This window comes from Falco naumanni, chromosome 1 (genome assembly GCF_017639655.2).
Source record: "Falco naumanni isolate bFalNau1 chromosome 1, bFalNau1.pat, whole genome shotgun sequence".
Taxonomy (NCBI): Eukaryota; Metazoa; Chordata; class Aves; order Falconiformes; family Falconidae; genus Falco; species Falco naumanni.
The window spans coordinates 87,870,252-87,881,024 of record NC_054054.1 but is presented as its reverse complement, the minus strand read 5'-3'; the positions used below and the strand labels follow the sequence as shown (position 1 = coordinate 87,881,024).

Here is a 10,773-nt window from a genome sequence, read left to right as displayed (position 1 = left end):
TGTATTTTTTGCTTTGTCTTTGGCCAAGTTTTGCTTTAACATTTCTCTAGCTGACTTTTAATGGAAGGACGGGGTGGTAAAAATCCCTTAACTTTAATTTAGCTTCTACTTTTATACATTTAATTACTTACAATAAGAGAAAAAGAATGCCTAATCTTTCACTAACCATCTTATTGTTCTCATGAATTCAAGAGGTAGCAAAGGTAACAAGTCTGTCCACACAGACTCACTCTTTAGTGAGGGAGGAAAGCTAAAAACATACACACACACAAAAAATAAAATAAAAAATAATAAAAAAGTACCTAAGGAACTTGTAGCAAGTCCAGCCTACATCAAACCCCCTCCCCACCCACCCACCCTAGAATTAACCTCAGACCTTCCAGTTCAAACATTCACATAAACGTTACAATGGTTTTTCCTTTAATAAAACAAGTACCTCTAAGCAAAGAATATTCATACGAAACTACTAGAAAAGTAAAGACGACCCCCTGCTCACTGAAAGAAATTCCCAGGGCATCCAGTCCCTGTTCAGTCATGGGTAAGGCAGAAGAGGTTTGTGTGTTTTGTGGAAAAGGTGGCTTGTGGTTACGTGTGCCAAGGATAAAGATAAAAACTAAAACAAGGAGGGATGGTGAGGAAGGCATCGCCCTTCCTTTAAGCGAAGTACTCAGGCTGGTGCACACCAGGTAGACTGCTATCCCCACCATCGCCAGCCCAGGGGAGGGTGATGGGTTCCACCACTGCTATGGCTTTCCCACAGTATCTGAGGGGGCTGCCAACCCTGTGACATGGTCCACAGACAGAGCTTCTGGCTTGTGAATGTAATGCTATGTTATTTCACAGCTACTCAGGCCACTGAAAAGGTGTACTTTATTTTCTTTTTAATGGCAAGAAATGCCCCTACTAGTCTAGTTTCAAGAGAGGAGACAAGTAGCATGATAGTAACACAAAGGAAAGAGGCAGGGAGGGAGAAGCCAGCAGGGGCTGAAAGTTCCCCACAGTCCCCCTTCCTGCTCCAGATAATCAATATGGCAATGACATCAATGTGCACAAAAAGAGGTGGCATTTCTTGCCAGATCACCAAGATTTGGAGGGAAAGTTGGACTAAATGCATCAGCTTGGCTGTGGACCTTTCTTTTTAAAAAAAAAGGGAAAAAAGGAACTTTTTTTTTTAAATGTTAAAGCTACATTTGTTTAGGCCTCCCATGACTGAACAGAGTATGGGGAGTTGCCCCCTTTTTTGTTTGTTTTTTTCTTTTTTCTTTTTTTTTTTTTAAGCAGCAAGTCTACAGAAAGGTAAATCACTGCGGATGGGCTCGAAGCTCATTCTGGAGTCTTTGGCTTATGTGGGAGAGGTATGCATTCGCAGGTGGCTGATCAGATTGCGCTGCTGGGTGAATTTCCCACCACACAGTTGACATTCGTAAGGTTTTTCTCCTGAGTGGACACGCATATGCTCTGTCAGTCGGTACTGCCGGGTAAAGCGCATCCCGCATTCCTCGCAAGCAAAGGGCTTGAGCCCCAAGTGGCTGCGCATGTGCCGTGTCATGGTGCCCCGCTGCGTGAACATCTTGCCACAGATGTTGCAAGGGAAGGGCCGCGTCAGCCAATGAGTCTTCTCATGCTGCCGCAGCGTGGCTGGATCCTTGTAGCTCTTCTCACACACCGAACACTTGAAGGGCCGGGACTCCGTGCCATAGGACTGGTTGGGGTTGGATAAATCCTCAGCTTCATCCTTGCCGCCGTATGTGCCTTCCTCCTTGATGTAAAGGTCTTCCTCAGTGTGCGTCTCCACATGGGCATTGAGCTGCTCAGAGCTGGGGAAACCTTTGCCACAGGGGATACAGACATACAGGTTGTCACCGTAGGCCACTGGCTCAAACCCCTCCTGCCGGTAGACATAGTTGGCACTAGTGTGCCCGCCGCTCTCGCTCTCACTCTGGCCGCTGTCATCGCTGTTCTCCTTACCATTTTCCACCTCCTCCTTACACGGGTAGGGTAGGTCTGCGCCATAGGCCCCAGCCAGACTCCGCTCCACAGACTTGGACAAGGGCCCCAGCAGGATACCATTGGGCAGCCCTTCACCCTCGTCCCTGTCTTTGCCCCCCTCCTTTCGGTCAAAGGCATTGTCTTTCTTGATCCACTCCTTCTTGCGGGATGAGTGGCGGAGGCCCTTGCGCTGGCTGCTCTCCGTCAGTGAGTGGTGGCACTCTTCACTCAGATCCATCTCCATGGGGTCACTGCTGTCTGCCATGCTGTGGGGGGCTCCGACTCCAGACTCGTCGAACGATGAGGCACTGTTGGCTGCGGGGGCTGAGGCAGATTGGGGAGAGCCATGCTGGCTTTCGCTGTGCTGCGTGTCATCGTGGGAGGCTGCAACAGGGAGCGACGGGCTTTTTTTGGACAGGTCGAGGCCTAGCTCCTGGTCGCCGGTGCTCCCATTTGCACTGCTGCCCCCACCGCCGTTCTTACTGGCTCCCCTGCTTAAGGAGTGACAGTTCTCTTGGTTGGAGCTGCTGATGAAGACCTCGTCATCAGAGAGCTTTCCCTTTGATAGCTCCTTTGAATGTGAGCCCTTCAACCCCTCGTTTGACCCTGAATAGCGAGCTTGGATGACCGAAGCAGTGGAAAGTCTCTGACTCCTGGCAGATCTCCCAACACCAAGGCCACCGGCCTTGCCAGCAAAGGACTTGCCATTCCGCTTCAGCTTCTTTCTGCAGAGAGCTGCCAGGTCGTGCAGTTGGAGGTAGCTTGCTGCGGTGAGGAGAGCATTAAAGTTCTGTTCACCGGGCTGGTCAGTCGTTAAGAGCTTACCAGTATAAATAAAGTCCAAGATCTGCCGGAACACGGTGGGGTTCACCATGTCCGTGTCTAAGTTAATCAGGTTGTCATGCAGGACAAGGGATTTGAAATACATGCTGCTGGCTGCCAGGATGTTCTTATGGGCACGAAACAGGGCATTTTCTACCACGATGATAACATCACAGAGGAAACCTTTGGCTCGTTGCTGGTTCAGCTGCAGTAGCAGTTGTTTGGCATGATTTGGCAGTTCCATCTCCACCTTCTCTTCCTTTCACCTTCACCTTACCACCTGCAAAACAGGAGGACGAGAGGTGTGAACCTGCTGTTTCCACTTGAACAAGTCTATATTTAATAGACTGGCTGTACACAGTGCAGTCTGTATTAGGCTTGACGCTGACTAAGGAGCTCTGCGTACATTCAACCCTGCAAGCTGTGATCCTGCTTGGAATACAGTCTTCTAGAAGTATTCCTCATGCTAAGATTTGATTCCAGCCTTTCAAAAATCAGATTTGTAAGTATCTTTTTATAAAAGCAATCATAGTTTGCCTGGAAATACTATTCAGAAGTTACCAGCAGGAAAAAAATAGTTAGGCACAGGGGAAAGCTGTTTCCCTCGCCTGACATAAGTCTGAAAGGGAGGATGAAGAGCAAGAAAAAAAAAAAAGGAAGAATAAAGAAGCATCTACTTCACTTCCATTTGCATATCTGAGCATGTAAAATAATTAGCATAAGCTGCATCTTCCCTGCTTTAACATGTAGTTTTGTTTCTTGGCTCTTACATGTTGAAATGTTATGACACCCAGCTGCTCTGGGGTTGAGAAAATTACACGTAGCAACTAAATCCATTGAAATTGAATTGATCACACTGAGGTGTGAATGGGAAATCTCCTTAAGGGTAGGAAAGGCTGCTTTACAAACCACCCCCTTGGCAATGTCGCTGTCCCAATCCATTGACATGAAGGGCTAGAATCAACCCTGAACTGGCTGAAATTCAGGATGTTGAGCTAGCTAAATGCCACCAAATGTCTTCACCAATCTGAAACTGTTTTCTTAAATTAATCCTTTAGTTTTGAAGGAATTTTTTTAAAACTAATAGACTCAGGTAATCTGTCTCAAGTCACTGTCTCTCTACCCTGAAGTACTAGGAAGAAAGGAAGATTGTGGTTACCTCTTTGTAGTTCATGTATTTCAAAACCAGTATTCATGACTTATTTTAGTTTAGATATTTATATTGGCTTTCCAGTAGTATGGATTGTAGGAAATACCTAGTTTGAGGCATATCAGAACTAATTGCAATTGAAAGTTTGGTAGATGCAATACATAAAGACCAGAATTTAAATCTGGGGCTACATTCAGGAATACAAGATCAATTTTTAAACTTTTTTTCTTGAGTTTTTTGTTTGAAAGTGCCAACTATTACTTGTAATGGGCATTTATCTGTTGAAGTTGGTTTAAAGTAGTTTCTAATGTTCAAATTTGAAATTACATACCAAACATGTAACAGTCACCTTTAGCCCTTCCACTTCCTTACTTCCTTTCCCACTTCATCGTATTATTGAGAGATTTCTCTTTTTGAAGAAGGAGCAGGCCATAAGGTCATAGAAATGAAGAGCTTAAGTTTTCTCTTAAAATCATCATCAGTTAATGTTTTTATTGCTTGTGAGTCCCATTACAACATTCTGTCCCATCAGATTTCTGATGATGAAGCATTAGACTGCATTATCTTCCCTCTGTGTCAAGTATGTATACACAAGAAAAAGAAATAAGGAGTGATACTGTCAATATTAAAAATAGCCTCCCTCAGACCTGATTTTCACTAATTGGTGATAAATAGATTAAATTTGGCAGAAAGGTAGTGAACTTACATCATCCATTTCTGCACAACAAAAAGATTTTGCTTTATGAAAAAAGCTATCAAGAAGCAAATGAATGCAATTTTTCTTGCAATTTTGCTGCCTGACTAGCCTCATACATAATACTTCTACCAACAGATCTGCCAGGCAACTGCCTCCCTTCTTCTACAGGACACATTTCTTCACTTGGTTAGCTAGTCAGCATGGTACTTTGTTATGCATTTGGTAGAATTTTGTGACCCCCATTCAGTGCTCCAACACCTAATTAAGCATCCACACAGATCTCAGTGGCTCGTCACCTTGACCCACAGCTAAAATGGCTGCTCTGATTTTTCTGTTCTGTATAGTTTCAGCAATGGATGGGAACCCAAGATGACAGTGGTTTCACCACTGTGCCTTTGTGCACATGAGTATTGTTCCCAGAGGTGACTGGCTTTAGAAAGTGTGGCAACCAGAAGGAGGGAATACAGGTTTGCCATGGTGGTAGCCAGTTATTTCTTCTCGATCTATAGTCTTTCTGTCATAGAAACTCACCCTTCAGCATCACAAAAACATGGTAAGAGACAGGGATTACCACCACTGAACAGTGTTGAGCACTTTAAAAACAAGTTTTGCTGTAATTAGTTACATCAGAGTTGCAGCACACAGGCAATGTGTCTGGTTCTAGTGGCTTGCTTCCAGAATTGCTGATTAAGAGGAAGAAGCAACAGCACAGAGGCACTAAATACCCATTTTTATCTAGCCAGGCCAGTAAAAGCACTTACTTCTGGGTCACTGAGATATATTGATAGGAGAGGACAAAAACATGGCTTGCAACATAACACAGCATCTATATATATAATACATCCTGCTCAAGAATAGCAAGAAGCAGACTACTGCTACACTATTTTCACTACAAACATAATGGTGCTTTTCCATGCATAACCTGCAAAATCCCTGGATATGTTGTTAAGTGTTCCATAAAGGACAAATATGGGAAAGAAAAGGAAACAGCACAGCCAATATCTTTTTTTGCCTAAACAGACTAAAAAAGTATGTTAAAGTAAAAGCAAGCTTATTTCCCATTCATGTGGCACTTGAGGCAGAGGTCTAGAAATCTCTGTATATGTGTTTGTCTAATCCTTTGCAAAGAGTCAAGGTTTGCAGCAGCTATCAATAGGAAATATTTTTAGATTTTTACTTTTTTGTTTTGTTTTTACTTTTTTCTTCTTTCTTCTTTCTACCTTAAGTGATATTGAAACCAGGTAATGAGCCTGCAGGGAAAGCCCTGGAAACAGAGGTAGAATTATAGTTTTGCTTTTTACTGGCGTTCATGAGGAAGATAATGTTGTTATTAAAACCTCAGTATGTTCTGCAGCATAAAAATTAGCATAGTACAAGTTGTTTAAATTACCTCTATTTATCTCATATGTCAAATTTTACAGAAGTATTCACATTCAATAGTATTTAAGTATGAGGTGTACATTATTACCTTTAGTAGATTTTAAAAGCAGTGGTCAGGTTTAAGCACTATAACGCTGCCTATCAAATTTGAATTTGTTAGCTGAAGTCTTAACATGGATTTAGCAACCCCAACAAAATGAATGTAATTGAACTAGGCAGCAAAACTTTCAGCCAGGTTTAGAGCCCCATGTTTAAAATTCTGCCAGAACTGCCCACAGAGGGCTTTCACCAGGACAGCACCATGGGTCAGAGAACACACCTTTGACTGACGTACCTTTGTTGACAAAAGCTTTATAGCATCAACCTGGTTTGTTTATCTTGTGCAGTCCTGAACAAAAATAAATCCATTGCAGGTATTATCCAGAGCTGACCAGTTACAAACCCTTCTTTAGCAGTGATGCATTTCAGAGGTGAGGGAAGAGGGGAGTGTTGGAAATCTTGTTAGCAAAAGAGAAGCAGGCATTATTCCTTAATCTATAACATTCCTAAGATCTCATTTCTAGCTGAAAGCATGGGACCAAAGACGAACTATGAGATTAAGTCCAGTATAAAAGTTAGCACATCTTCCCAAACAAATGGTAGATGCTGCCTTACAAGGCTTTGCTATCCTTTAGTTCGCAGAGGCTGGCTCTAACAAACCCTGAACATTTGGATAGCATCATGAGCAGCAATAACAACAACAAAAGCCCCCAAAAGCTCTGAAAAATCACAGTGGTTTATATTTCTTGTATATATTTGTATATATATCTCAGTATAATTTGTAAGAACCCTTCATTTTCTGTTTTCTGCAAAAAGAGAAGAAACATATTCCCAGTTCAGAGGAGCCCTGGCTCAGAAAAGGCTCAGATGCATTTCTAATTAAAAAATACAAACACAAACAACAACAAACCCCAGACCTCAAAAATATGTAGATGTCTCAATAGGGTCACAGTCTTTTATCATTGAATTTGGTGTGCAAAATTTAACTCCTTTGCATTTAAAACAGAATAACAGAAGGGCTTGGACAAATAGCATTAGTCTTTTTTCAGATTCAGTTACTTCCTAGTCATTCAAGACATAGTTTTTAGAGCAGTGAACCTGCTTAAACATTCCTGTGCAAGCAGGGAATGAAGCAAGACTGAAGCTCTCTGCTACCTCCACCATATCCATGACACCAAGACACAGCGCATGCAAAGACATGAAAAATACAGGGCACAAATCACAGAATACAGTGATGCTGCAAGCAGATGCCACACATCAAACAAAGCTTTGCAAGCTAAAAGCCAATAGCATCTTCATAAGCAGTATTGCCCAAGGAGCTGGCTAACAGTTAGCTGCTGTGCCAGTCTGGGGCACACTGTGAAGATTGTGCAGAACACACAGACTGCTACAGGAGCTGTGATACTCTCACTACAAAGCAGAAAAAATTAAGTTTTTTCTCAATTTCCACAAAGACTCTGGATATCACAGAAAATTAGATTGCCAAAGTACAGGAGAAGAGGAATCCCTTCACCCCTTTAAATAGTATAAAATCTACATATTCACTAAAAAGAATCAATTCTGTAATGTCACTAAATCTCTTCCTCAACGTAATTGCTGAATGAATGCTACTAAATGTGCTATCTTAGCAACCTCTGGCAGGAGATGCTATTTGATTTCATCTCTGAGTTATAGATTGCAGCATATGAATATTGTTTACCTTTTAAGAAGCAACACCAGTGAAGCAAAGAATCAATCAAAAACAGATCTAAGGAATCACTCATTTCACGTAGAGGATTTGTGGATGGATGAGAAGGCTAGACACCGAGCACCTGAACAGTGAACTAACAGTACTGCAGATAAAAACCAACAAACAGATTAGATGTGATGTATCAAATTAGATGCTGTTAAAGTGTTAGCCTAACATGTTTTAATACACCTAGGAAAAGATAGTGGCCTGCTTACTTATTTCTCCACCTTCCCAAGCAGTTGTGCTGCACCAAGCAGACACTGCAGCAGTGAGTGTAAGGAAGAACAAGACAAAGTTATTTAGTTTCCTACATTGCTCTTCCCCACCAATTTACTTCTGACATTAAAAATGCTGTGTCCAGCTGCTACTGGATCTGGGTGAAACTGACACAGATGACTTCTGCACTCCTCAGTTTCAGATAAACTAACTTTTTTAGAGCACTTGACAACCTCACCGGGAAGAGAGCTTTCCTGTTGCTCACTGGCTCATCTGATCTTCCTCTCCTTGCATCCCAACAGAACCTATTTCCAGGACTTTCCCAAAGCATCAGTGAAGTGGGCTTTCATGTCCACTAACCTTCCCCCCAGGAGCTGCAGTTGGCAGGTCATTAGCCCGTGCCTTTTAAAGGTATTCAAATTCCAGAGCAGCAGAGGCATAGGGAGAAATGCAGGAACTGCTTTAGCCCAAGTGGTGCCCCAGCCCCTGTGAGCAGGCAGACAGCAGAACTCAGAAGAGGCAAGTACATGCGTTTTCATCATTGGCAGTGGAGCAGCAAAAGCTCTGTGAGGCGGGCTCAAGTAGAAAACAGGATGCATCGCCCTTGTTTTTCTCACAGGAATATCTCTCACTTCAAAATAAGTAAGACCAACATGTCAGGTTACTTGGGGAGAGGTCTGCAGAGCTGGGGAAGGGAGAGAAAGCAACATGCAGGACAGAGCAGGATGTGCAGCTGATGTTGCAGGTGTGGACATGGAAAGGAGGTGGATGGAGGATCATTTCGCAGAGGCTACCACATCAGCAAACTTAAAGTGGCCCTTGTTTAGTTTGTTACATTCCAATTAGTGCCAGGCAGAACTGCCCTCCCAGCTCCCTGAAGCAGCTCTTGCAGGACTCCCGCAGAAACAGCATAGCTTTGCTTATGGACACAAGCACCTGTTCGGTACCTCTGTGCGGCAACGTTTGGATATTAGGTACATGGGCAATACATACTCAACTGCTTACCAGCTCCTGGCCCAAAAAGGAGAGAAGAAAAAGAATCAGATGATTTCCCAATCCCTTCTCCTTCCTGTTCTAGAATAACAAGGAGGGCCTGACATAGCTAGGTCCTTCTCTACTGCATGGCAAACTGCCCAGGGAAGGGGAATCTTCATGGATGAAAAGGGTAGGGGCCCTGGGTGCCTCAAAGCACTAACATCAGGAGAGCAAAGTGATTTCCAGGTAGTGCAAGGCTGCAGCAAAGCAGGAACACCTTGCTATACAAGCTGAGACTATGAGCAGTAGAATGCAGATTAACCACTTGGTTGCCGCTTACCATGCCAGGTACATTGGGCTAAAGGCACCTCCATCCAGTGCTGCCCGACGTGCCAGGTACATCCCATGATGTTCCATTGAAATCACAACAGGCCATCAATAGAACGTGGCTGCACAGATGCAGAATGGAGAACCAGCAGGGACGCTGTTAAATGCAATTAAAAAACTGCAATCAAAATTGAAACGTACATTTTAAAACGGCCACCTGCCTTAAATATGTAACTACTAGAACAACCTCCCCTCCACCCATCTCCCCGGAGCTGCTGAACTGCGACGGAAACAGAGCAGAAGGCTTCTGCAAGTTTCTTGATGATTCTCTCTGACCACCTCCATTCAGGACTCCAACAGCACTGAGCTTCGAACCAGCCCATACATATCCAAGAACAGCAGATCCCAGGATGACTGCACCAGCTTCCTTCGGCCCAGGAATTCAGGCAACTAAGTATCACCATTTGGAAATGCCTCTATGAGGAGAAAAGCCTGGCGCCAGAGCTTCATGATCTCATTCCCCACACAGCACAGGCAATAGAAGAAACGCTTAAATGCTAATCCTCTGTCCCCCTTCCCAAGCCTTTGAAATCCAGCTCTTCTTAGAGGTGTTACGGCATCAAGTAAAAAGGCAGGGCCCTTTGCCTTTTGTTACCTGTGGTGCAAGACGGGAAAAGAAAATACTGTACACCCTCTCCTATTTATAATGATGCTTCACTGATAATTTAATCTAGGTTCCTGGAGATTGAAGATCAAGTTGATTCAGGGTGAACTGCAGCTAGTACAAGAGTCACAGAACTTAAGATCTGTAATTCCACCCTTCCCTGCCCGAAGGAAAAAGCAACAATATCTTTTCCATGTCAGGGAAAGGCACTCAGCTTGTCAAACCTAAGGTACACTCTGCAGTGCCTATCCTCCTTCCTCCAGAGTTCGTGTGATCAGATCCGGCGGGATTATCAAGGAAGATAGTACAAGGGTAGATGCTAAGCACAAGACCTTCTCTACAAGTGGTGATGCTGCCTCAGTGGAAAAAAAACCCACCACAAAACCAAACAAAAAAACCCACCCAAAAACCAAAACACCACAAAAAAACCCACCCCAGAACAGACTAAACCTACAGCCTTACAGGGATTTCAACCAGGTTTTAAGACCCTCACAGTGAAGAAACTTGTGCATAGCTTTTGCTGCATTGATGGCTGCATATCTCCAGCTGTGCTGCCAGACATAGAAATCTTACATTTTAAAAGTTAGAAAAATATTGATTATCATTTTAACCTTAAAAGATACAAGGCCAAATGAAAAAGACTTAGAATAATTAACGTAGTTGGATGAGGGAGAACACAAAGGAGGACACTGGCCTAGTAAATATAAAGGTCTTCATGAAAAGAGCACTGAATGTAAGGAGATAGTTCATTCTTCCTGGTCATCTGCTGGGCTCAGGCCTAGGAC

The 10,773-nt window shown here is 43.4% G+C and overlaps 1 protein-coding gene across 1 annotated transcript in view; it reads right to left on the bottom strand.

The window, feature by feature from the left end:
* Window positions 1–364: 364 nt before the first annotated feature.
* Window positions 365–10,773, bottom strand: part of HIC2 (HIC ZBTB transcriptional repressor 2) — a 44,294-nt gene continuing 33,885 nt past the window's right edge. Inside the window, exons 3-4 of the mRNA XM_040603515.1 lie at window positions 9,338–9,481; window positions 365–3,091 (exon numbers count right to left, since the gene is read on the bottom strand). Of these exons, the coding sequence (XP_040459449.1) occupies window positions 1,343–3,055 (1,713 nt within the window). The 5' untranslated portion in view covers window positions 3,056–3,091; window positions 9,338–9,481 and the 3' untranslated portion in view covers window positions 365–1,342. The remainder of the gene's footprint in view (window positions 3,092–9,337; window positions 9,482–10,773) is intronic.